Raw genomic sequence first — 27,564 nt, 5'->3', positions numbered from 1 at the left:
ACGTGGAACACAAAAGATGGGTCGTCGCCTGTGAGCCGTTTTTCACCCACTTCCTTGTTTGACCGCCCCGTTCGCTCAATACTTCTCATACCATAAATCGTTGATTCTTCTCTTCTTCTTCTTTTAACCCACACGGGGTTTTAAATCACAAGATTGCGTGGCCGATGATCTGAATGAGAGTCGTTCTTTTGTTTTGTGTTGTTGTGCTATTAGGTTGTTGTGAAAAGCAGAGATCCTGCAGAGCCCGACTGAAAATGTGATTTAGTACTAATTTTATACTTAGCTATCCGCAGTGTTAACATCTGTAGAGCAGAGGTAAGTTTTGTATGGTTCATGTTTAATGAAACTTATGTAATATCAATTTAGAAAAATATCAGAATGAGGAAAAATGAACGGCTTTTTCCCTCATTGTTATGTGCTATTATCTATTATATGTTTATACAAGTGTTATTACCGCATCGATAAGGCATAACAACGCAGAAATATACTGAACACTTTCATTTATTTATTCAGTCACATACATCACTAGATTTACTGGCTCTCACACCTCCTGCTGATCAAAAACTGTGGCAGGTATCAAAACACCTTTGCATATGTTTTGGTTTTTCCCTTTTGGTACTAAACAGAAGTACACAACTCACATAAGCATTGTGTGCCAATTCAGTTGTCTTCATGTTGATTTTGTTGGGCTAAAGGGTTGCCTTTGGTTTCCCATGTCTATGTCTTTCTAAGGTAAAATGGCTTAACAGCACTTAATTTAGGGCGTGCAATTTACACAAAATGCGCATATAGACAACATATGCAGAGCACAGTAGGCTAGGGTGTAGCCTATATAGCCCAGCTGCCTAAAGATAAAGTGGAGGAACTGTGGAGGTTTTTGAGATTTTCACGTGGCTAAAATTCAAACATTGAATGCCATCTCGCTATTATTATGGAGCTTTTTATTACATTTTTATTACTGGGGTTTCCGGATAAGCTAGGACTACACTTCCGGTATGGTAGCGTAGGCCTAGCCTGTAAATTAGATTACTTTATGCTTAGATCAAGAGCGTTTGCTAAAAATATTAGCGACCCAATAGGGTCTAACGGTATTCTTCCAGCTTTTTTAAATTATTTTTTACAATTCAATATGTGCAAATTCAATATGCTATTTTTTTGTCCAAATATTTATTCTTAACTTCAACTCCTGGCCACCATCTTGTCCCGTAAACAAAGCCAATCAGCCTTGCTCTTTTTTGTAGACAAGGTCAATCAGTTAATAGTTTATGAGCCACTGATTTCAGTTGCACATATTAATGTTGATACATAATACTACAAAGATACAAAATTACTTTCAGTGTTCATTTGTTTTTTTCGTACGTTTGCCACCGTGATGAAACAACTGGCCGGTCGTCCATTGGGAGCTTGCGCATTGGCTACTGGATCTCTACCACCATGGTGAACGTGTTACGTCACAGCTCGACAGCACGGATGTGTGTGTGTGTGTGTGAGAGAGAGAGAGAGAGAGGGGGGGGAGCAGAGAGGACAGTGTGTGTGTGTATGTGTGTGTGGGCTAAGAGAGGGTGAGAATGGAAGTGTGATCGAAAAAGGTAGAAGAAGTCAAGGAAACAGACAGGAAGAGAGAGAAAGTGTCACGCCTTTGCTCTCAGTGCGCGAATCACACATCCTAAACATTTTCGCGCAAACTTGCAGAGAGTTGTCCTTACCGGCGCGCGGACCGCGCTCGAGGTGAGAACGAGCGAGAGAGAAAAGAAATATTTATGTATATCTCCTGGATGGCGGACTCCCGCTTCCCTCGAGCTGGCGGGCCGGGAATCACGCGCCATTGAAGAGGGGGGTGGTGGGTGGAGGTGGGGGGTGATAGTGTGCATGCGCTTTGGCTCCACTGCGTGCACACTCGGGTCGGTCGATGTGAGCACAGTGGCGTGGCTCTCGGCCTCCATTTGCCAGTTTGTGTTTATGTTCGAGGGATTCTCCGAGGCCCTTTTAACGGCGACGGCGACGTGCAACAGTTGGAGCTTCGCCGCTGAACGATACTGTTGCCTCGCTGCGGTCGGCCACGAGGTACCGAAGCGACGCTGAAAGGTGAGGCTTTAGTGAAACCTGCAACTTTTCCAACTTGGTGAGTGGTGGAGCGGGCGGCCTTCCTTCTCCGCGGTGTGTGAGGAAGAAAGAGCTGCTGGTTTAACAACTTAAATTCTTAACGCCGCTTCTTATTGCAGGGAGTGAAATAGTTATACGGGAGTGACGCTGGGAGTTTATATTGTAAACATGGAGGTGATAAGCCGTTTTAGGCTCTCGTTGTGGTGTTTAACACCTTTAGACTTGAAGCATCCGTGTGCCGGCGTGACAATGTGATTAGGAAATTAGAGGAGGGGGGTTAGGACAACAACAAAAAGGGGTTACCTTTATAGTTTCTGGTGTGCCGTTGACCAAGATCATTTCTCTTGGCTTTCAAGGTACAAAACGGTGTTAGTGGTTCATCCTTGTTTAAAATGTAGGGCTGTTTTTCCGTCCGTGTCCTGAGCTGGAAGCCCATTGGTCAGTCATACTGAAGTGGTCTCCTGCAATGCAAAGTCCACTTTTCCCCACAGGGCCACGAGAAATTGTTCAAATGATCTGAGAGCTCCTTTTGATTGTTTATATTTGTAGTATTCGTCTTGAATGGTGTGATGGTGGCTTCAGGAGTTCTTGCGTTGGAGCATTTAACATGTAGTTTAAAATAATCTTATTAGTCTGTTAAAAAATTAGAAATATACGAGTTTTACTTCAGTTTTAGAGACAGAGCAGGTCTTTTAAATGTAGTTTTACATTTTTAACCAAAATAAATAAATAAATAAATAAAAAAGCTAGAGATCATCAGAGGAGCACACATAGCCCAAGGTTGTAAATAAATTATGTTCCGTCCCCAATTAAGTTTCTAATTTATTTTTCAGGGTATTTGGGAACAGGATGTGCCTTTCTGAAAAACAAAACAAAAAAACATCCCTTGATTAGTGATTTTGTTGTTTTTACAGTATGGTCCTGATGAACACAAAGGGACGTTTTTATGATTCGTGCAGATCAGATGTCTTGAAATTTGGTCTGGTTTGCTTACAAAACATTCAAACAGCCGGCAGTCACAGAAACTAGTGGCCGGAGATCATTTAATTTTGACACGATATCAAGTCTTTACACTTAAGATGAGCTACATTCATCTCGAGTCTTCATTTGATTTCACAGTACTTGTATCAGCGCCTTGAATAATGCCTGTGTCTTTAAGCAGCCCAGTATATGCTGGACTTGTCATTTGTAACACTTACTGTTGCAACACCCTATAGCGATTAGCCAATTCTCAGTAGTGCTGAACAGAGATCTGCTGAGGTGAACATCAGTATATTTTGTTGTTGTTATTATTGTTTACTTCACCATTTTGTGTATGGTAAACAAACACATCTTCACAATAATAAAGTAGCTGAACAGTTTACGAGTCTTTTATCTCTCCATCAGGCCATCTTTGAACATTTTTAGGGACAAACTGATGAGGTACAGCAGATAAACATCGGCAACCGCCATTGGTTAATGTCTTCTTTTTTCAAGTATCAGTCAGATATCAGTCAGCAAGAGCAAAAACCACTGCTCTTTAGATGCATCAGTGCATCCCTGTTTGGTTTCTTTAAGTAAACACACATTTTCAGCGGTCTCTGAGTTGATTGGCACATTTTGGTTGTAATAATTTCTGAATGCAAAGTCTTTACATTTCTGGGTGCAGCTTTCCAGGCTCCTCTTTCCTTCCTGCCGCTGTTTGTTCTGCTTGGATGAGTTCTAATTGCATCCTCTCTGATCATTGTTTATATTATATTTGTTCTTCATTTTGTTTTTCTGTCTTTAAAATTAAATTCTGCTGGTTAGATTGTATCAATGTAATACATGTTGTACCTCTGAATGCTGTTATAGCGTACAAATAACGCTGTCTTTTTTTGTTTGTGTGTCAGGTGTCTCATGCAGTGTGATGATCAGAGCCACCGGTGATGTCCGCCTTAGACTCTGAGCTCCCACCCATGGAGGAAAACCAGGCAGTGGAAGGTGAGAAGGGCACCTTGCTTAATGCGCCCTTCTCCGCTCCTCCTGCTTCCATTGCTTCTTCAGCTCCTGCGTTCCCAACCTTGACAAGACCTAATTTCACTAGTGATACAGTGATTGAGAGCAAAGCTGTCTCCATGGCGAGTAATGATACCAGTGCTGCTGTTTCTTCTCCTGCTGAAGCTAGCCCGGCTAAATCTGCAGTAACATCAGCTTCTACCTTAGAAGGAACTGTTGAAAAAAGCCCAGAAGCCTTGCATATAACATCCGCATCAGACTCCCTAACGTGCACGGAAACGAGCATCGTCAATATGCCTGAATCAACACCATGGTCATCTGCGTTGCCCGCGACCACATTTGGCAACACGGACATGGAAAAAGACTTTCCTGCGGTGCTGACCTTCAAAGGTGTCAGTGTTGTTTTGGAAAACAGCAACGTGTGGAAGCAGTTCTACAAGTGTGGGACCGAGATGATTCTCACTAAGCAGGGCCGACGCATGTTCCCGTACTGCCGATACCGCTTGACTGGCCTGGATCCCAATCAGCAGTACAGTCTGGTCCTGTCCATAGTCCCATCGGGTCAGTACAGGTACCGCTGGAGTGCATCCAGATGGGAAGTCACCGGGCGAGCAGAACATCAAAACCAAGGTCTGATCCGGGCATTTTCACACCATTACTCACCCTGTCGCGGCTCAGATTGGATGAACAGCTTGGTGTCCTTCTACAAGCTCAAACTGACCAATAACTCCCAAGACCAGGATGGTCATATAATCTTACACTCCATGCATCGCTACATTCCTAGGCTTCACATAATACCTGTTCCAGATGGAGGCATGCCCACAGCTGACAAGCCTGTAGTTATGGGACATGAAAGCATGACTTTTACTTTTCCACAAACTGAATTTATGGCTGTGACGACGTATCAGAACTTTCGGATTACCCAGCTGAAAATTAATCACAACCCGTTTGCAAAGGGATTTAGGGAGGACGGGAACAACCCCCGTCTGAACAGAATCGCTAGAGAGGCTCAAGCTATTGTGAAGACGGAATACCAGCCCACAGTGATCGAACCTGCCGAACCCAGTGAAAACCAGGAGGAGGTACTGGATCTGAGGTGGGTTTTGTGTTGTTTCTTCCTTTGTTTTAACATTGGCAAATTGCTGTGTTGTCACAGCAAAAAAATTGAGAAATGCGTTTTTTGTATTGACACACTGTTACTAACTATTATACTTTTATGTGAGTGCTATACTTTTGTGTTGTTGTGATGGAGTCGAGGTAATTATAAGTGCACGAGTAACTGAACATTTATATTCTATGCATTTAATTGACCTAAAAATCCTACATGATCAAACAGATCACTTAAAGACAACTAAACTGACCAACCACTTTGTTAGTTACACTTCGTTAGTACTGGGTTGGACTCCCCTTATCCCCTTATCCAGACTGCATGCAACCAACTGGCCCTTCAGTGACATCGTTCAGTGAGTCATGAGGGTGTCTCCTTACGAAAATCCAAACCACTATTTCTTTTTAAACTTGACAATGAGGGAAATGGCTACACAAAAAACACCTTGTTTTCTAAGTCTGCCAAAAAGACATACAAACAGCGAGTATACCATTGTTTCAACGTCCTCCTTTGTAGTGGCATTCGTGTAGCATACAAATGACATCGTGGGACTTTTGGCCGCATTGCTGTAACGACCACATGCACATTAGATTGTACTCAAATGTAATGGAAAACAACCAAAACAGAGTCGAGTCGAGCCTTGCGAAGCCTAGTAGGTGCTAGTGGAAAAGGGGTAATAGTTGCTGCAGATGTGTCTGCTGCACGTCCACCCAAATTTGCTCTGCTGGATTGCGATCTGGTCATTGCCATGTTCAAGAAACTAGTCTGAGATGATTCGTGAAATACGGCGGCCCTGGTCTGCTCAGAAAACAAATCCCCAGACCGTTACACCACCATCAGGAGCAGTGACAATTATCAGACCAGGTAATGTTTTTCCAGGCTTCTAGTGTCCAATTGGCAGTCAGTGTGTTGTGCTTCAAGGTTTGACGTGTCGTGCATTCAGAGATGCTCTTCTGCATGTGTTTGGCTTCCTGTCAGCTTAAAGCAGTCTTTCCATTCTCCTCTGACCTTTGACATCATTGAGGCATTTTCCACCCAGAGAGCTTGCACTCACTGGATTATTTTCTCTTTTTTTGGGCCATTCTCTGTAAATCCTAGAGATAGGTGTGTGGGAAAATTCTCTATAGGTCAGTATTTTCTGGAATACTCAGACCAGCCATTCTGGCACCAACAACCATGCCTCATTCAAAGTCAAAGTCACTTTTCTTCCCCATTCTGACGCTTGGTTTGAACTTCCAGTGGGTAGACTTGACCATTTCCACATGCCTAAATGCATTGAGTAGCTATCATGCGATTGGCTGTTTAGATGTTTGTTTTACTGAGCAAGTGAACAGGTTTCCCCAATGAAGTGGCCGATGAGTCTATAAACTCATAGTGTGTGTGTGTGTGTGTTACATAGAATACACCACAGTGGAACAGCACGCGGTGAATCGCTGCAAAAAACGTCTGCAGCGTATAAACTCAGAATATTTGCACAACTTCTGATTCATTTATTTTGCAACTCTTCAAATTTAATTGAGGAAATACTTCATATAATAATACAAATATTGCAGTTGTCTTGAATGCAATATAAAAGTATAATAATCAGAACATTTTTGCAAGCTGTTTGTATTGGATTGCATGCATTATTAATTTCCTACTTGACTGCCTCATTAGGTGTAGGAATTTGTGAAATTGCCAGTTAAACCGCTGGAAATAGCTTATTAAAATGCCACTGCCACATGCTGTTCCACCTCAAATGAAAGGATTTTGCACTGAGATCATGATTAAATCCACTTGTTTGGTATCAATAACCAATATTAACTTTTATGTGTCTTACAGTGCAAACAGTCAAAATGACTCTGCTTCTCTATCAAATGTGCAAGAGACCCGATTGGTACTGAAGCCCATAATGTCTAAACCTGCTAGAAAAGATGAACCATATGTCCCCTGCATAAGAGGCAAACATGCTCTTGGTGATCTTGTGCTTGTTGCACCCAAGCAAGAAAGCGCTGCCACCAGTGTAGCCCCTGAGGTGCAGCAGGGCTTAAAAGTATGGATGTCGCCTAAAGCAAGATCTGTGACTGCTAATTCCTCAACGTCTACCCCTGGATCATCACCTCGATTCTGTAAGAGGAGGAAGAAGATGAACAGACGTTGGTCAAATTCCCGGGGAAGAGAGTGTAAAACTGCAGCAGCCTCCTCCACAGTCGTCCACAGCCCATCACTGACAGGCGCTATGCAACCGGAGATGGATGATATAGAAGGCCTGCTGTTTGTGTCGTTCACCTCAAAGGTAAAACACTGAAAGTGATTGCATTGGATGCTCAGAGCACATCGGCATGTTTCCAGAGGGTGTAGTTTCATTTAATAAAGGGAGGAGTGGTTCCTTCAACATTCCACCTGATATCAAATAAATCTTTAAGCTTTAATGCTCTTTTATGTCACAGCAAGCTCTTGAGGTTCATGTCAGGAACAAGATGGTCAGTACCTCATCGTCAGCATCTCCAGCTTCCCTAACAACCCCAGCACCACCGACACAAACAAGCGACCAACGTGAGGATTTTCTTTCTTTCTTTCTTTCTTTCTTTCTTTCTTTCTTTTTCTTCAGTTGATTAAACTATGGAATAAATATTTTTGTGCCTTTTTTTTTATTAAAACCCTGTTTTTCTTTAAATATTATTGTGGAATCTTTAATATACATTTTTAATGTTGTTTGCCCGAATCTGAAATTGTATCTGTGGTGTTGACAGTGAACGTGAATCCAGAGACCGATGAGGAGAAGATGGCTCGTTTCGAGACTGCGCTGCTGAATGAGCTCAGAGTCCACAAACACAGACAAGTTATCCATCCCGTCTTGCAGGAGGGTGAGTATACAACGGGCATAGTCTTTCAAGTTGTTACCTAAGTTTTATAAAATAAACTAAAGCACAAGAAAACAACCCAAAACACTCTCACTGTTTTTACCGTTTCTCTCAGTGGGCTTGAAGTTGAGTTCCTTAGACCTCACTATGTCCATTGACCTGCAGTATTTGGGTGTTTCCCTCCCACTACCACCTCCAGAACACAGCAAGACCACCACTGTGTCTCCTGGTGGTAAGTTGGGCTGAATCTTTGACAGTTTGTGCATGTTTGATCGAGGTCCTTCGATTGCTTCTTTTGCACAATATCTTATGAGTAATTTGTCGTATGCTGTTGTCATAGTAAGAAAATAGGCGGACAAGTATTGCAGAAAACTAATCAACGTGAGACTTGTCGGAAAAGTCCTTTAAATGGTACAGTGACCTATGCAGTAGGTGGAGATGTCAGTGGCAAATTAGAGCGAGTCACATTAGACTTCTTGAATATGGTAAATGGCCTCTATTTGTATAGCGCTTTACTAGTCCCTAAGGACCCCAAAGCGCTTTACACATTCAGTCATCCACCCATTCACACACACATTCACACACTGGTGATGGCAAGCTACATTGTAGCCACAGCCACCCTGGAGCGCACTGACAGAGGCGAGGCTGCCGAACACTGGCGCCACCGGGCCCTCTGACCACCACCAGTAGGCAATGGGTGAAGTGTCTCGCCCAAGGACACAACGACCGAGACTGTCCAAGCCGGGGCTCGAACCGGCACCCTTCCAATTACAAGGCGAACTCCCAACTCTTGAGCCACGATCGATATGATCAATACTATATAAAACAAGTTTTTCTGCGTTTTTTTAACAACTGCTTGGTGCAGTCACAAAGCTACACAGCAAGTGGTTATATCTACATTTGGCGCAGTTATAAGCCCACTAATAATATTTCATCTAAACTTCATGCTCAGCAGGTTTGTGCATGTTTGGTAAGGTGTCTCTGATAGTAATGTGACAAGTGCAGTTTCCTCCAGGCACATTTTTTTTTTTAAATCTTCTGATATTGTAACAGTTATACATTCCTTTGTTGCATCTTAACTGAACTACTGTAATGCAATGTATGCCGGACTTAGTCAATCATCTCTTGCTCATTTACAATTAGTCCAAAATGCTGCAGCCAGATTCTTGAGTGGAAAAAGAGAGATGTTATTACTCCAGTGTTAGCAGTTTTGCACTGGCTCCCTCTGCATGACAGAATCCAATCTTAGAAAGTCATAGAAATATTTAAAAGGTCTTTGAGGCCCGCCTCTCGATCACTCCTGCTCATCCCACAGTTAAAGCTTATTTCAAAGGGAGCTCATGGCTTTGCTGTTGTTGCACCAAAACTCTGGAATGACATCCCAGATGACCTCATCCGCTGTGGCTGTTTTTAAGTCTTCTGTCAAACTTTTGGAAACTGCTGATTTCTGGAACTGTGATTGGACGATTAGTTGCTTTTGGGTTATTTCATGTAAAAACTCTGAATGTGTTTAGCAGGATGTTTTCAGGAACCCATTTATTGTATGTTATTTTAGTGTAAAGCAGGCTTTTAAAGGGGTTTTAAATTTCTAAATGTGCCGTGCCCTCTCCTCACCCCTAAACTGGTTACGGCAGACAGCTATCCCTCTCTGAGCCTAGTTCTAGGGGAGTTTCTTCCTGTTTAAAGGGAGTTTTTCCTTCCCACTCTCGCCAAGTGCTTGCTCATAAGACGACACCTAATTGTTCCAGGTTTCTCTCTTTTATTATAGAATCTTTAGCTTCTAATATAAAGTATCTCGAGGTGACTGTTGTTGTGATTTGGCACGATAACTGCTATGAGCAGTGAATTAGTTATCACAAATTTTTAATTCTTTATGCCTTTTAGGAAAGCTTGCACTAGCTTCAAAGCAGACTAACTCAGTTCATATTGACTAACTTGGGGAATTGGTGTGCCATGGATGGTTTATCCTTCGATGTAAAGCAAGTTTGATTCATGTGTCTGATTGCAATATACTGGTGAAGCGCTTAGTGCTGCTGGTCACTTATTAGGAGAATTTAGCAAATTATTGAAAACCGAAGCATGGAAAGTCTCCCAGTCTTAACTAGAGATCTATTATTAAAGTACTGAGTGTGGCCCTAAGATTCGGTGTGTTGAATTTAGCTGCTTTTCTGTTTCTTTCCAGTAAAGTAAAGAACTTCATACATGATCACATGCAGCGGCATTGTAAGAAGATGTTTTAACAGCTTTATTGGAATGAATTAAACTCACAAAAGTACAAAAAGCACCATTTCCCCGGGTGCTTATCGGTACTTCTGTAATAAGGAGTCGGGTACTGACTGGAATTTTAAACATCCTCTGTACCCTTCACCAGCTTCAAACATTCAAGCCAAAGTGATGACAGCCATCACTGCTGACGTCGGCTGCTATGACGCAGAGACCGAAAAGCTAGTTGGAAATCTCAGATTCTTTTTTAGAAGTTGAGATTTGTTGTGTGGGTTTTCAAAGGGTGTGTGTCATATGAGGTTGCAGATCTTTCTTGATGAGTTTGTCAGTCATGCCACATTAAACCTTCGCATAATGTCAAGACAGAAGTGATTAGGTGATGGCTCTTGGGCGATCAGATAAGAAAAGAACAGCTGAACTTGAAGGAGTACAATTTTCTCTTCAGCAAAGAGAATAAAATTGGCATCAAATTCTGATTAAAATTTGTGTTTCTGCTGCAGAACTCAGGCTGGCATTGTTAAAACATAATAGTGTGCTGTGACCTGTAACTAAAGGCATTATGTTTGCTGCACAGATGAGGCACTACCCTTCATCTCCAGAACGGGAAAGACAAGTGACATGACGAAAATAAAGGGGTGGAAAAACAAGTTCGTAAAAGCCAAGGAAACATCGTCTTCCAACGGTGAAGGTAAGGGCTGCTCGTCATATTGTTGCTGCAATGTTCCTTTTATCATGCCGTGGGATTAGTGTAGTCATTCTAATTACCAAAAGATTAACTGAGCTGAAACCAGCTGAAAGTACTTGTGTCTGATTCATTATTCTTCCCCAATAAATTAAAGTCCCTTTCTTCTTTCTCTCTAAAAGGATTACAAAAGAACCTCTCTGCCTTCTGCAGCAACATGTTGGATGAGTACTTGGAAAGCGAAGCTCAGCAAATCAGCGAGCGCGCCGCTGCTTTCTCTACAAACCCAGAAGGCTCGGTGTCCTATCAGCTGCCCGCTAAAAGCTCCAGCTATGTAAAGACCCTGGACAGCGTTCTCAAGCATCGAAAGGCTCCTTCGAAATTCCCGGTGGGGGCCAACAGGCCTTGTCCCCTATCCCACAAACCACTGCTCTATTCTGCTCTGACGTCACCTGCTCCTCCGCTGGCCACGCCAGCAGCCCCCCATCAAGCAGGAGCTAAATTCACATTCCAGGCTGCGTCCTCGCTGAGGCAGCCGAGTGATGCTTGTGGTTCTAGTAATACCCAGAATCAGGGAGTTTCACAGAGGTAAGGATATATTTTAAATTTAGTCACATTTGATCACATGTTTTGTGTTCTGAATTTGATTGGCTACTGATGTGGCTAAAGGTTATTTGAGTTGAGAATCGATACTTTGTTGCAATAGTAAGAATTTATAATTCCTCTAAGGTGACATTTCTCGTAAAATAGATACAACAAAACCAAAGATTTTTCATTTCAAAATGGGAAAAATGCCACGATGATCACTGATACTGACTTTTTGTATTTGTATTTATGAAAGCCCTCTAAATATACTGATTTACTGTAGTTACCTACATTGTTTTGTAGGTAACTACAGTACAGGTTTAGTATTAGTTGATGCTTTTCAAAACCCAGCTGCAAGTTTTATGCAAGTTTTATCATTTGTCATTTACCAGCTTAAAGTGAATTTCAACTCTCCACCTGCACTCTCAGGACTTTCTTTCTTTTGTGACTTTAATGCACTTTAAATTATTCTTCAATTTATCCACCAAAAGCTTTTTACCCCTCAGCCATAAAAGGCCGATGGGATATTGTCGTCACTCTGACGGTTGGGTGGGTGGTGTGGACACCCAAGTTTGTGAAAGGGATAACTCAAGAACTAGTCTACTTAGGATTTTAAAACCATACCATAGGTGAATCTGCTAAAAGTCCCAGAGGAGTTTGAATCTCAGTTTGACCTTGGTCTGAAGGTCACAGTTAGAGGTCAATTTTTCTATTTAAAAAAAAAAAGAAAAAAAAGCAGGAAGTCACCTAGGATTGGGACTTTTCCATTAGTACCTACTAAGATCGACTCGCCACAACTTGACTCGACAATCAAATAGCACCTAATTTGTATGGTCGACACTCTCATGACTCATCGAGTGATGCCACTGACCAGGCAATCGGTGGCATGCAGTCTGACGATGTCACATTTTAGTACCTGCTTGGATCACTTGGAACTCCGGCCGAGCAGGTACTATTTTAGTACTTGGTACCAGGTGCTATGACCTAATGGAAAACCATGGCGAACTCGTGAGTCGATCTGAGTAGGAACTAATGGAAAGGGGCTTATTAGGAGTGGTAGCAACAACAACAGAGAGGTAACACTGACAGCCATCAGTATTTTTTCCACTAGTTGTTTATGAGTTTCACAAAACTACGGCGTTATAGTAGACTGTTTTCGAACAATGTAGAATCCATAGTATCTATTAAATTGATATTAGAATTGTATTTATAGAAATATAATTAATAAAATTATTAGAAAGAGGGGAAAAAAAACAAAATGTTACATTTTGAGTCATGAACTATTTTGCACTTTTTAAGTCCATTCACTTTTTTTTTTTTTTATCGGTTTGTTTGGGTGGTTATACATCTTTATTTATTTTTTTTAATCAAAGGTTATAATATCCATCCATTTTCTTCTCACCCATATTGTATTTTTTGGCTTATCCAAATCCAGCCACATCCAGTGAAAATGACTGCAGTTATTGATCGTGCAACCCCCCTTTTCCCTGCTACATTGGCGGGCATATACATAGGCTTCCTTGCTTTGTAATTAGTCCTGTAGCTGTTTTCCTACAGCTGTTTATAATGTAGTTTTGCTTCACATCAGTACATCTTTTCAATGAACAATTCTTATCTGCTCATTTCATGTTTCTTCCCCAGGTTGTCAGAGATGAGTTTTGGTCAGAACCAGGGGCCGATGTCCAAACCTTCGGGGCTCACCAAGTTCCAGCACAAGCTGCTGGAAATGGAGACGGCAGCTTTGAACCAGGGCCTCAGCAGAACACAGCTGACTACAGAGAGGCTGTCAGCTGCTCTGACTGTGTTACTGACAAAACAGGTATGTAGCATGTTTGTCCTCTGCAGGAAGTGTAGGAATGTCAGTGATGACTTCATTGTTTCATTCTGTAGTGATGTTTTTCAAAGTCTCCCTGGCTTTTATAATATCAAATGTAAAGGAGGTACATTAAAGAAAAGCACACAAAGTGATTTTTCAAACTCTTTTGATGACTCTCACTTCTCATTTTAACCAGACGCAGCCCAGCCAGATCTTGAAAGTGCCCCCTTCTCCAAATAAAGTTGCTGGACCTGAATGTGGTCAAGAGTTCTGCAGACTCGGCTGTGTGTGTTCCAGTCTGCAGCACCTGAACAGAGGCCATCTCCACTGCAGGCGGCCTGAATGCATGTTTGGCTGTGCCTGCTTCAAACGCAAGATCACTAAGCAGACGTCCGCAGGGGAGAGCCAAGAACATCCTGTTTACTGTAAGATCGAGTTCAAGTTATTTCAGTATCATTTGTGTGTTGTTGACGATTTTTTCCCTGATTCTGACCGCAGTCTTTCAGAGTCTTTCTTTGCTCAGTTTGGTCACAAGTGTTAATGAGATACTTTTTGCCCTCCCCAGCGATGACTAATATGGAACATGTGGTCCAGCCTCGCCAAGGCTCACATGCTAATAAACTGTGGAAGCGTAATGGCAGTGATGAGGATCCAGAAGCAGTTTTTGTTCCAAAAATTGCACCCCTCTATGTGGTTACACCAAAGGTCCAAAGACGCAACAGTGTATTTCCACAACCGGTAAAATAAAATTACTTTTTTTTTTTTTTTTTAATTAAATGCTGATGCTGAAGATTGTTATTTTGCCATATTAATAATTGCTAAGTTTGTCAATTGCAAAAAACAAAACAAATAAGTTTTTTCTTTGTATTTGTTTACAATTTGTCCTGTAATCTCATTAAAAAGAGACTAAAATCTTCATTGCAGATACGTGAAGAAGACAAGGATCCAGTGTATAAATATTTGGAGAGCATGATGACATGTGCTCGTGTAAGAGAGTTCAATAGCAAGCCGCCTCCTCAAGTCACCATAGAGCCTAAGATCTTTGCACCAAACGCCCCAACAAAACCACAAAAAACCACTGACAAGTACTACAGCACTTTACCAACTGTTAACAAAGCAGGTAAGAAAAATAGCTGCACTGTAGTGAAGTGGGATATTAAAGGTGTTTGTAGTTGTTTAAAAACATATTTCCCTGTAACCTCCAGGTGAAAACGCATCTCAGGAAACTGCATGTAGTGAAGTAGGAGCAAGGAAGCAAATACAGATCCAGTCAGTGTGTCGGTGGCAGAACGACCAGAGGATGATCCTGGAGGCTTTATGTCAGCGGATGAATCGTGATCAGCTTTCCCAACGTTTCTACATTGGTCCTTACCGCATCTGGCCAATCAGCAAGATCATTATGCGGAAGCCCAGCGGCTCCATCGTCACCTACCAGGTACTGAAGATTTGGGTATAGACTATATTAGAAAGAGTTACCCACTGGATTGTGAAATCATGTTTTGATGCCCAAAGTCAGGAGCAGTTGTATTTAGTTGTATTAGGCAGTACAAACAATATGTGCAGGCTATGTGTGCTCACACCTTACCATGCCTATAATAATTCTAATTTGAATCCTTAATGCTGTTTAAATGGATGAGTTGTTGAAAAAATCACTCTTTACAGTTTGGGTGTAGTTAGCCACAGAACCAAAGATTTATTTATTTTTTGGGCCTTTTTACGGTTTTATTTGAAAGGGTACAGTGAAGAGTGACAGGAAAGCAGAAGGCGAGAGAGACGGGAAAACATGCAAAGGGCTGCATGTCGGATTCGAACCCGGGCCGGTCGCTCTCAGCCATGCGGCTTATGGTCGCCTGAGCTAAGTGGGTGACTGTTGTTGTGATTTGGTGCAATATAAAGAAAATTAAACAGATTCTGCTTTAAAGTCTGACATTTTAACATCGGCATCTATTGAGTTTGACCAGCTTTGGATGATGGCCTCAGATGGCCCTTGTGGGTACTACTGTTTGGGCACTTCCCATGTTGCAGTGGCTTCCTCAGTGGCTGCTATCTGTTGGGTGTCTAATAATCCTGCTTTTGACTGTTGGAACATTTGTCCTCACTTTCTTTGCTTTGTTGCTTTTTCGTGTGATGACGTGATGTACGGCGTTCTCTACAGTTCTGTACTTTTTTTTTCTATAGGTGCAAATTAGCAAACCATCAAAAGCCAGTGATTGTGATGATGATGAAGAATGTGACAGTGATGAAGAAATGCATACCAGTAAAGGCCTTGATGAGAACACTGACGCAGAGGAGGAAGATGGCCAAATCGAAGAGCCGCAGATGTGGTTTGGAGTGACACCCTTTCTGAGTGGAGTGATGCCTGCTGGCACGCTGAGAGCCGAGAGAAAGCCTGCTGGTTACCAAGCACCTGGACTTATACAGGTAAGGGCTTTGTAAAGTTGGATCAAATACATCCATGTGCCTGGGAATTTTAAATTCTCCGTTACAGATTGTCACTGGAAAAAAATTGCACTGAGGTTTGGATGTTGAAGGGGGAAAAAAATGTGATTTGCATTCAGTAATTGGATTTATCCTTTGGAAAAGATAACAGTGTGTGGCTATTTAAGGACTAACAAACACACAGCTACACCAGCTGAAATATACAGATACTTTCTAAAATATACATATGCATTCCTTCCTCTGCAGGTAAATGGCAAATCCTACAATCAAGCCAGACTGCAGCTTGGAAAGATGGGATCTTTGCATCCAGCTAACCGCCTTGCTGCCTACGTCACAGGACGACTAAATGCTTCAGTTGATGTTCCTCAGAAAAATTCTCAGAAATCAGACTATACACATAAAACCAGCACTCCAAAAACTGGCACCGTAAAAGTTGCAAGCTCATTAGTCAGTCCAAGTATCGCTGCAAGGAAAACTACTGATCTGAAGACACTAACGCCGTCACCAGGTAAGCTTGTCTCTCTGTTGCTAGACCACAGCAGAGGCACTTTGTTTTACATACCTGATCTGCTTTATTCAAAACTACCACCTCCTAAATGTGCTGCCTGTTCTTCCCTTTCTCTGGCTTTCTAGTGAAAATCAGAATTCATTTAAAAATCACATACAAAGCCTTAAATGGTTCAGGTCCTTTTTCTGCAGCAGTGCTAGAGCTGACTGTGCTTTTGAGGTTGTAGCGGCTAAATTTTGAAACTCACTTCCTCAGCCCATCACGTCGGTTAAATCAGTGGTTTGCCTTTTGACTGCTGAAAACTCATTTTAGCTTTTCCTTGGTTCATCACCCATTCCTGTAATTCACACCGAATACTTGCATGTAAGTGTGTGTGCATATAAACCAATAGAGATACTATGCACGAGGTTTGTTTTTATTCAAACTGTGAAGCAATTTGTAACTGCGTGCTTAAGATGTTCGCTGTCTTTATCATCGTCTTAAAGGACATGATGCTGAAAAACAGGACAGTGTGTTTGGAAAGGCTCTTAGTAAATGTGGTTTTTCACGTGTTCTAGCTGAGCAGAAGCTAAAACTGTTTTTAGTATAGTCATGTGAAAAAAGTCCACCACTTTTATTTCTGAGGTTTAGTGCATAATAAAACATTTGATTCTTACCAGGCTATAAAATTCTGAAATACCGCCTCACATGAATAGCAGAAATATGTGTGAAAAGCTAAGTACACCCAATCATACAGTAACTTGAAGTAATTGATCTCTGTGTGTCTTTACCAGTATCCCACATTGCTGTGGAGGAATTTTGCCCCACTCGTTTTTACAGTGTTGCTTCAGTTCATTGAGGTTTGCAAGCATTCATTTATGCACAGCTCTCTTAAGTTCCCATCACAGCGAGCCAATCATGTTGAGGTCTAGACTTTGTCTGGGTCAGTGCAACACCCTGATTCTTTTGTTTTCAGTCATTCTGTTGTAAATGACAGTGCTGGGGATCATTGTCCTGTTGCATGACTCAGATTTGGCCGAGTTTTAGCTGTTAGACCAGGGGTGGGCAATTCCAGGCCCAGAGGGCCGGTGTCCCTGCAGGTTTTAGATGTGTCCTTGAACCAACACAGCTGATTTAAATGGCTAAATTAGCTCCTCAACATGTCATGAAGTTCTCCAGAGGCCTGGTAATGAACTAATCATGTGATTCAGGTGTGTTGACCCAAGGTGAGATCTAAAACCTGCAGGACACCGGCCCTCTGGGCCTGGAATTGCCCACCCCTGTGTTAGACAGATGGCCTCACGTTTGACTCTGGAATACTTTGGTATACAGAGAAGTTCAGGGTTGACTTAGTGACTCCAAAGCACTCAGGTCCTGTGTAGAGATGGGAATTGATAAGAATTTAGCGATTCCAATTCCTTATTGATTCTCATTGGCTCCACTTTGAGTCACCACCACCTCTAAGCAGCGTATCAAAGACATTACATTTATGCAAATTAATTACATGCTGAGTGTTCAAATCTTTGTGAATTTTGGAGATTTTTGTTGTGATCAGTGTTGGGGTCATTCTTTTTTTTATTTAAAGTAATTATTGCATATATGCAGAACACTTTTCTTAAAACTAATGCAGTGCGTTAGTTAATTACACCCACGATAAAAACAGTCGTTATACTACTCGTTACGTTGCTTTCATGTTACTCTCTAAAATGATCTGAAACACACTGTCTCATAACTGCCATTTAAAAATATAAACATACAGGCTACAACCCCACACACCAACACAAATGCCTATCCCGATGAGGACAAGTGTGATCTTTCTCTTAGTATTTAGGTACGTACACAAAGCCGACAGCACAAGTCAAAGATGAAAACCAGTACAGATTTTAAAGCGGTTGTCATGGTGATTCTACTGTAGAAACATGAGCCGGTGGAAACTGAGGTCATCGGTTTGTTACCTGTTGAAGTTCAGCAGTGGCTTGTTTCTGTCCTAGAGCAGTCTCCACTTTACAATCGCACTCTCAGCCTTTTGTGCAATGAAAATAAAATAATGTCCATAGCCACTATTTTCCAGTTCTCTACAAGAACCGATTCTCAATTCCAATTCCTGCAAAACAATACCAAATTACCACCCCTACACCACCATGCTTGACAGTTGGTATTTGGTTTAGGCTAAACATGGTGCTGTGGTTTATGACAATCAGCATCTCCACTTTGATCTTTCCATTCCCATTGTTCCTTGTGGTTTGTTCAGATGCAACTTCACAAACTTGAGCTGTGCTGCCATGTTCTTTTTAGAGAGAAAATCCTTTTTCACCGCAACCCTCCCAAACAAGCCATGACAGTATTTGTTGTACTGTCATGAACTACTTGGGTTATTTGCAGTTTCTCCGATCATTGCACAGTCTGACCTTAGGGTGAATTTTCTGAGATATCGACTCCTGGAAAGATTGACAGCTGTCTTTGATGTTTTCTACTTGTAAATGATCATTCTTACTGTAGAATCATGGTCTTTTAAGCCATCAGAGACTGATGGGGAACAGTTGGTTCTCTAAGGTGATTGCTGATGTCTCTCCTCCTTGGACTTGTGAATGCGCTAGACCTGGAAACTACCAAACCTTCTGCTTTTATAGAGGTGCTCAACCTTACTGATGATCTGTTAATAAAGTGCCTTTGGTTATCAGCAAATGGCTTCTTCTCTTAGTTTTGATCGAAGCAGTAAAAGAGTACTTAGGCTTTTTTAGTTTGCTTTTCCTTCTTAGCTTAATTTTTGTTGAATAAATAATAGGACAGTGTAAGATGTCAGCTGGGGTTGTATTTATATAGCATTAAGTTGTGGTAAGGACCAGATGATTTGTTAAAGCATTAGAATTGATAGAGGGTAGATGAACCTGAAGAAGTGACATCAGCTTAATCAAATAGAATAGAAGTAAACATGTATCGCTAAAAACACAGTTTTGTTAAAATAATGCAGATATTATCATCTCATCATGCTGAACTAGTTTTTTCTTTTTTTCAGTTTTCTTATTCCATCCATGCCTCCAGAGCAAGGGACGCATCTCATTGGGGCAACAGTCACAGAAATCATCCAACATCAGCTCTGTCCAATCACTTTCCTCAGGCCAGCACAACTCGGACTCTTCCTTCCAGAGCAGCTCCTCCTCCTCGCCTGTCTCGCTCACCGTCTCACAATCACTGAAAAGCCCCAGCTTTTTAGGACAGAGTGGAACCTATTCTTTCAGGATCTGCCCTCCGTCCAACCAGGGCACCGGAGGACAGAAGCTACCTGGTGTTTCCCTGCCCGGGGGCTTTACCCTCATTCAGCTCCCAGCGCCCGGAGCTGATGGAGCAGCACAACAGTCAGGACATCTAAAAGCATCAAACATGGCGAACAATGATGTCCTGTTACAAAAAGACGGTGCAGCTGGGTGTCCTGCTGCGGACACAGTGAACGCAGTCAAGAGCTCTTTAAGCAGCAAATTAGCAGAGCCCGGCTCCTCCCCTGAGCTGGTTTGTGATGGGAAGATCCCGTCAGACGAGGGCGATGAGGCCAACGGCAAGCAGGCAGAATCAAACCTAGACATCGCTTCAGACACAAGCTCCTACTCATCAGACAGTGAAGGAGAGGGAGACGAAGATGTAAGTTTGAGAATTACACTTGTTTTTTATTTTCTTTGAGTGCTTAGTGATTTATTTTAATGGAAGGCCCTCTAAACTGTAAGTGGACAATGGTTTATTATAAATGTAAAGATAAAAAAAATCAGCTGTCAGCTCATAGAAACAAATCAGTCCAACTTTAAATACATGTAAAATTTAAACTGGGTGCAAAAATTCAAATTGGTTCATCTTTAACTCTAATTATAAAAACACTAAATTGCTTTAGAAAATATGAAAAAGTAGTCGGCCTAATCCTGACGTTGTTTTAAAAAGCTCATCATGAATGATGTTGTCTTCAGGATGAGACGGTGGATGTTGAGACTGTAGAAGAAGTGAAACAACAGATGGCCATCGCTAAACTGAAGAAAGCTCTTTCCAAGGGAGTACTGCAATCACGGTAATAAAAAATGAACATCTGGATGTTGAAATTAAAGCATAAAATTGTTATTTACCGTCACAGCTGAAATTTGTTTATCATCATTTAGAGATTCCAGAGAAGATTTGGGATCATTTTTGGAACTCGACTCCCAGGTAAGACAAGCGCCAGCTTAACCGCCATATTTAATTGCCCTCACTTTATATAGATATAGTAGGAACACAGTTCTTTGTATTATAAGGCAGTATGTATAGTGTGTTTTGAGTTTTCACTGCGTCTCCTCCAGGATCTCATTGATTGTGGTGAGACAAAAACCAAAAAGAGGCGCGAGAACCACACAGTGCTAGAACGGCTGAGAAGATCGGAACAGCGAAACCTCTTCGATAAACTCCAGGCTGTCCTACGGAGTGACCCAAGAGCTCCCAGGCTCCGCCTCCTGTCATTGGTTAGTTCTGCATGCTGCATTTTTCCTTCTGGTTAGCTAAAGTGGAAACTGCAAGACAACTAATGGGAAAATGTAATTCCACTAAAGGTTGTGTGCACTTTCTACTACTTTTTAATACTTTTTATCACAATAACAAGGTCATGTTCTCATTAAGTTGTCCAGAAAGTTGGCACAGATACTACCACAGTATTTGCATCAGACTAAATACTAGAAAACTTTAAAAGATAAATGTAGATTTGAGTTCCTGTCAATGGAAAAACATGTGGGAGTTTCCTCTGGTCCGAATCAGTTTGAGTTTGTAAACTTGTAAATTGTTGCTAGCACATACAGACCTTTGCATATATATATATATATATATATATATATATATATATATATATATATGTGTGTGTGTGTGTGTATGTGTATATATATATATATATATATGTAGCACCTCCCCCCCCCCCGTACCATGATTACTGTGTTCACACCTGCACAGTCCAACCACAACAAGGAGGGAAACAAGCCAGAGTTTGATTTAAGCAGACTAAACACCATAGGTGTGAAAACACCATAAGATCAGATCTCAGGTTGTCCCCTTCATCTTATGCCACCAACATGAGAAAACGAATCCCACAACTGTCACATTTAGATTCAGAAGCCACTACACTGAAAGGAATACATGGGCCGCACATGTGGTCACAGAGCACAAATAAAAATAAGAGTAAAGGAAGCTTGCAGAAGAAAAATTATATGGTGATAGTTAATTAATTTTACTGGGTCAAATTCTCCTTAAATATGACACACTTGTGGTTTAGTTTTTACATTATTTAAACATTTTTAAAAAATCAGTTTTACAGTGAAGTCTTTTTAGTTTAGGGTTTTTTTTGTTTGTTTGTTTGTTTGTTTGTTTGGTTTTATGGGCCCATATTCAGCAAAAGAAAGTTCTCTTTTTTAATCTGTACTCAAACTTGTTTAAAAGGTCAAACATTTGTTTGGTTGCCCCCTTCTGGATTTTCTGTTTTTGTATGTTTTTCACACTTAAATGTTTTAGATCACAAAAGAAATTTAAATATTAGACAAAGATAACACAAATAAACACAGGATGCCATTTCTAAATAAAGGTGTTTATTATTAAGGGGGGAAAAAATGTAAACCTACATGGCCCAAGAAATAACTGTGGTAATCACATCTTTGGAAGGCTGCGTTCAATTTCTCTCGCCACACCCAGGCCTGATAACTGTTCTTAATCAAGAAATCACTTAAATAGAGCCTGTGTGACAAAGCGGAGAAGACCAAAAGATCCTCAAAAGCCAGACATCATGCCATGATCCGAGGAAATTCAGGAACAAATGAGAAACATGGTAATTGAGATCTCGCAGTCTGGAAAAGGTTAGAAAGCCATTTCTAAAGCTGTGGGACTCCAGCGAAGCACACAAATGGTAAACCTACCCTGGAATTACCAATCAACCAAGATTACACAAGAGCCCAGGGACGACTCATCCAAGCTCTTGCTGAGCAAAAAGAACATAAAGGATCATCTTAGTTTTGCCTCTTTTGGAAAAAAAACAAACAAACTCTGGACTGATGAGACAACAGGTGAACTTTTTGGAAGGTGTGTATCCAATTATATCTGGTGTCAAACTAACATGAAGGTGTTTTAAGAAAAGGAACATACAAACAGTAAAATATGGTGGTGGTTGTGTAATGGTCTGGGGGTGTTTAGCTGCCTCAGCAAAATGCCATCTACCAAAACATCCTGAAAGAGAATGTCCGAGCAGCTGTTCGTGACCTCAAGCTGAAGCGCACACGGGTTCTGCAGTAGGACAATGATCCAAAACACAGCAGCTTACCACCTCTGATTGGCTTAAGAAAAACAAAATGAAGACTGTGGAGTGGCTGGGCCAAAGTCCTGACCTGAATCCGACTGAGATCCTGTGGCATGACCCTAAAAAGGCGACTCATGCTCAAAAACCCTCCAATGTGCTTGAATTGCAACAAGTCTGCAAAGATGAGTGGGCCAAAATTCCCCCACAGCACTGTAAAAGACTCATTGCCAATTACTGCAAACGCTTGATTGTAGTTGTTGTGCTAAGGCTGGGCCAACCAGTTATTAGGTCTAGAGAGCAATCACTTTTTCACACCAGGTCATGTAGGTTTTTATTTTTTCCCCCCTTAATAATAAACACCTTCATTTAGAAACTGCATTTTGTGTTTACTTGTGTTGTCTTTGTCAACTATTTAAGTTTGTTTGATGAAAACATAGGAAATCAGGAAGGGGGCAAACACTTTTTCGCAGATCTGTAGGTGTGAGTTTTTGGCCTCACCGTCAACACTCGTTTTTGCCATTTTGTGTTTTTTAGGCCCAGAAAGAAATTCAGAGCCTGGTTAGGACCTCCAAACATCTAGAACAGGCAAAGAAGATGCTGACGCAGATACAGTCGGGCTATGTAGAGACACTCTCTCAGTTGTCTGGTATGTACACTCTGTGTTAATGCACCTTTTCTTGCCCTGTATTGGTTTTTGTACTGTTTGAATGCACTGAGTTTGCATGGAGAATAACTCGAAGCTTGCTATCCAGCACTTGTGTACGACATCCTGCTCTTGTGTCAACATAGAGACTTGATCGCCAGCAGATCTGCTTGTCACTAACTTTCTGTTTTTTCAAATATAACATTTTTAGGGAAGTCTCAAAATGTGATCAGGCACAAACTAAAGGAGGTGTGCGAAAAACAGAAAAGGAAAGAGAAGACGGTGAAGTGGACGCCTTTCTTTTCCCACCTGCTACAGTCCAGAGCCGCTTTACTACAAGCCACTGCTCCCAAGTCTAACCCCACGCCCTCATCTTCAGTACAGCCTGACCTCGGGGCTCCTTCCCAGGCCAACACAGCCACAACTCCACACAATTTAAAAACGATGATAACCCTGCTCCAGCCTCTCATGCGAAAAGCTCCAACTGAATCCTGTCCAAAGACACCTGTATCTAAACTTCTGCCTCTGCTGGTATCCTCTCCAGCTCAGGTTGCGAACGCTGCACCCCGGTCCCAGGTGAAAATTGAGCAAGGTGACCATGTGGCCTCAGTCCAAGAGAAAAAGTCTCCATCAAACTTAGAAGTCAAACAGAAAGTTTCTGGAGAGCCAGACCAGGCTACTGGTTCCCACATTTCCAGTTCCCAAACAGATCAGCAGTCTCAAGACCCGCCCGGTAAAGCTTCACCTCAGCCCCCCACAGCCAAAGAAGGAGCCTCACCTGTATCCCCAACAGCTAACTGCACCAGCACCAAGGTTCACACTCCAAAGCCTCTGGCTCTTCCTCTTATTCGCTCCAAGACTGGCAGGCTCATACTTCCCTCATGTCTGAAACCAAGTAAGCACTTTGATCAGTTAATACACCAAATTTAAATTATCTTCCATTTAAATGTGTTACTATAATATTATTGCATATGTTTGTGTTTTTATCTTACAGTTGGCCAAGGCTTCTATACACTCATGGTCATGAAACCCAGGAAGAATGAAGAGGAAGGTGATGCTAGCTCTTCAGCTAAGATGAAGCTATTTGAGCCATCAGACGCTACCATATCTGCATCAGACCTGCCTTTGGATTCGGAAACTGGGCATAACCTCGAGAGCAAAACGGCATCTTCAGATTCCGATTCGAAAGTTTCGGGTGTAATTTCCCCCCAGGCTGAGCTTGCCACCCTTAACAAATCAATGTTTGTGCCTTCAGTGGATCTTAAAGCTACAGAAAACAACAGTGAGGGCAGCACAGGTGCAGGCATGAGCACAACTCTTCCAGCTGCCCACTTGAGGTTTAATCGTGTGTGTTCTGTCAAGTCCGAGGCCGATCCAAGCCTTCCAGAAGCCCGTCGAGGCAGGGGCAGGCCTCGAAGGAACCCTGCAAGTACTGCTGTGGGTGAAAAGGAAAAGTGTAGTGTGATAGAAGAGACCAATAAATGTGTCAGCAAAGGTGAAATATCTGTGCTGCTTGAAGAGAAACAAAGTAAAAAAATTACTTTGGAAGAGACCAAGAAGGAAGCTGAGGACCTCGCAGGCAATGTCGGTAAAGTAGCAGATATTCCTGTGCCAGTCAAACGACCCAGAGGAAGGCCTCCGAAAAGAAAGTCGGCACCAGTTAAGCGTCCTGCAAGTAGTCCCCTCAGATCCAGCTCTAAGAAACTTAAATGCAGTCCCTCCGCTAAGGCAACTGAAAGCCCTACCACCAAGACGTCGAGGCCTTTAACACGCGGTGCTTTAGGAAAAGACTTCCCCAGCGCAAAGAAACGGTCCTGGATAGACGTAGAAAAAGAACTGGAACCTGACCTAGAATTTGCATAGTTGTAACAAACGTCCTTTCACTACAAAAACGAATCTACGCTCTGAGAGTCTCACACTGAAATCTCACTCATGACTAAAGATGTCTTCACATGTGAACTCTGGACTCCGAATCACATCGGAGCCTTTGTGAAAGTCGTCTCTTCTCACATGTACAACGCGGCAGGAGGCGGTTTGCTTCAGACACCTTCTCATTGTTAGGTTTAAGTGAAGGCGCTGCCTGGGACCATGCAGGTAAGGGTGCATCCACCTGCCCTCTATGCTATTCTCACACGGGCACAGTTGATTGAAGCAGGAGTTTTTTGTTTTTTTTTCTGGGAAGCTGGATGTAAAAGACTAATTTGTGTGTAAGGATGCAGCATCTTTTTCTAACATCATCTTCACAGTCTTACTTGAAGTTTCTCTGCTTTCTGCTGATATTGGAAGCTGGAGTCACGCGTGTCAATGAAAGTGTCACCAAATGTGCCTGTCTGAAAAAGCCAAAGGATCAGGGCCACGGATAATAACTGCTGCTCTCTTCTGAACTCAGTGGACTTCTTTCATAATGTAGAGAAAGGCTGATTTTTTTTTTTTGTATAAATGATAAAACGGCATTAAGAGACCTGCTGAATGTATTCATGAAATGAATCAGTTTTGATATCAATATTTTCCAGCAATGAATGACCTTTAAATATGACCAACTTTTAGGTGGAGTATCGAGATGTATTTGAATTATGTTTAACTTTGAGCGATTCTTCACTGAACTCTCTTATGCAAAATAAAACTATACAGATATGTTCTGCGATCCAGCATTTTAAGCCTTACAATGTAAGCTGAGTGTCTGTTCCCAGCTGGGTGATGCACAGCTTTAACTCTATCACGTCTTAAAAGGTGTCATTTTTCAATGGGTGCTAGATAATGTGTTACTAATCTGTTACTAATGCAGTAAAGCTCATCAGTAGTTGCACTTTAAATGTTTTTTTTGGTAGAAATCACCCGTGTTGTCTCCTGTTTGCATTAACCTGTAACGTAACACATTAAATCAGCATTATAAAGTCATCTTTGAATAAGTCAGTACACATAAACCTGATGTTTTGGAAGCGATGCAAGACGTGTAGCTGTGGTAGACGTGTACCTAATGTAAATAGATTCTGTGGATATTGTGGGTTTTTTTAATTGCGTAACAGTTTGTCTTTGGATGATTTCGAAACACTGGTTATCTTATCTCAGTCTGAGTGAATTCAATGCATTTATTGTCCCATCCTTCACTTAAAATACCATCATTTTTGCTTTGTTTGATGTCTTCAAGCCAAAATGTGGCTGATTTCATGTGAATGGTGATGTAACGGCATCTCTTCTTGGAAATAAAACAGTTTGTGTTCCTTGTTTTCAGACATCTGTCACAAATAACTTTTTTTTGGGGGGGGGGGGTGTATTTCATCTTGTCTTTACATATTATGAACTAATCCTGTCTGTACACCAACACCTTGGATTTAAATCAAATCAGATGTGATTGAAGTGCAGACTTTAAGCTTAAATTCAAGAGGATTAAAAAGTATTTTTTGAGCTCTTTATGAATAAACGTTCAAACAGTCAACAACCACCTGAGGTACAATCTCTGGAGATCACCAGGTACTGTTGTGGTTCCTCTCTCGAGATGCCCTGTCAGCCCTTTACCGTAGCCACCTTCACTTATTGCTCATTTGTGGGTCTCTGCATTCAGTTTTTGTAAGAACTGCAAACCTGCTCTGTTAGGTTGAGATCAGGTGACTGACTTGGCCATTGAAGAATATCTAATTTGTTTGCCTTGTGAAAGTCTGTCTGATCAGTTTTGCAGCATTTGTCTAAATCCGAGGAGAAATTGTTGCCCTGTACATGTCACAATCCATCCTGCTGCTTCTATCAGCAGTCACATCATCAATGAACACTGACTGAACTGTTCCACAGGCACCCAAACAGGCCCTTAACATCACCTCCACTGTGTTAGTGTGGTTTGTTTTTGCTCATGAGCTGTCCCTCTCCTCTGCGCTTTAATGAATTATTCCTGGTTCTGTCCAGGATCTTTCATGTTTTCTGGCAAACTAATCGGGTATTCTTTTTCTTGAGTGTGACCAGTATACATCTCAGTCATCCAGGTTATGGTAATCTTAGGAGCTTGGAAGGAAAAGCAACTGGACTTATATAAGTTTCTTGAAGACATTTCACTTCTCATCCAAGAAGCTTTTTCATTTCTAAGAGCAATTGGTGGATAGTCCCAGATTTGTAAACCCTAAGACTGTTTTGGGGGAGCCCATTGTGAGACCTTGCCCCACCCCATCATGTGACTTATTCAGTTGATTTTACTCTGACTGTTGTGCACCAACTTGAGAGTATTCTTGACTTTGTGAGATGTTGTGAAATTGGTTTTTGTAACCATGGAAATAATTCTGTCATCATGCACTTCAGTCATCTCCTGCGGTCTTTGTGGCATCTTGGTGCAGCCGAGCTGGCCGGTGCGTTCCTCTTTTTTAAGAATGTACCAGGCTGTTCATGTAGC

The 27,564-nt window shown here is 41.7% G+C and overlaps 1 protein-coding gene across 3 annotated transcripts; it reads left to right on the top strand.

Annotated features, from left to right (window-relative positions):
* The first annotated feature begins 1,489 nt into the window (after positions 1–1,489).
* On the top strand, positions 1,490–26,422 carry magl (MAX dimerization protein MGA-like). Of its 3 annotated transcripts, none has more exons than XM_040017735.1 (22): positions 1,490–1,728; positions 3,975–5,176; positions 7,010–7,463; positions 7,618–7,723; positions 7,921–8,034; positions 8,147–8,263; positions 10,829–10,942; positions 11,119–11,524; positions 13,163–13,340; positions 13,534–13,762; positions 13,903–14,075; positions 14,262–14,457; positions 14,543–14,772; positions 15,516–15,758; positions 16,023–16,284; positions 19,280–19,899; positions 20,217–20,314; positions 20,403–20,448; positions 20,580–20,738; positions 23,081–23,192; positions 23,401–24,084; positions 24,184–26,422. In XM_040017735.1, exons 2-22 carry the CDS (start codon positions 4,011–4,013, stop codon positions 25,050–25,052), a joined length of 6,576 nt encoding a protein of 2,191 aa, XP_039873669.1. In that variant the 5' UTR covers positions 1,490–1,728; positions 3,975–4,010; the 3' UTR covers positions 25,053–26,422. The 3 variants fall into 3 exon arrangements, with proteins under 3 accessions (XP_039873669.1, XP_039873668.1, XP_039873670.1); XM_040017734.1 differs by lacking the exon at positions 1,490–1,728 and adding an exon at positions 1,855–2,085; XM_040017736.1 differs by lacking the exons at positions 1,490–1,728; positions 8,147–8,263 and adding an exon at positions 1,855–2,085.
* Positions 26,423–27,564: the final 1,142 nt, after the last annotated feature.

The sequence above is a fragment of the Simochromis diagramma genome, unplaced genomic scaffold (assembly GCF_900408965.1).
Source record: "Simochromis diagramma unplaced genomic scaffold, fSimDia1.1 OVJJ01000802.1, whole genome shotgun sequence".
Lineage (NCBI taxonomy): Eukaryota > Metazoa > Chordata > Actinopteri > Cichliformes > Cichlidae > Simochromis > Simochromis diagramma.
Note: the sequence above shows the minus strand (reverse complement) of the source record. Positions and strands in the feature narration are given on the sequence as shown.

What these genes read in the sequence shown, in the direction of transcription:
- magl (XM_040017735.1), top strand. Translation starts at nt 4,011, where the DNA reads ATGTCCGCCTTAGACTCTGAGCTCCCACCCATGGAGGAAAACCAGGCA. An exon ending in AAGCACCTGGACTTATACAG is followed by an intron (nt 15,759 to 16,022) that starts GTAAGGGCTTTG and finishes CTTCCTCTGCAG; the next exon opens with GTAAATGGCAAATCCTACAA. An exon ending in AAGGAGAGGGAGACGAAGAT is followed by an intron (nt 19,900 to 20,216) that starts GTAAGTTTGAGA and finishes TGTTGTCTTCAG; the next exon opens with GATGAGACGGTGGATGTTGA.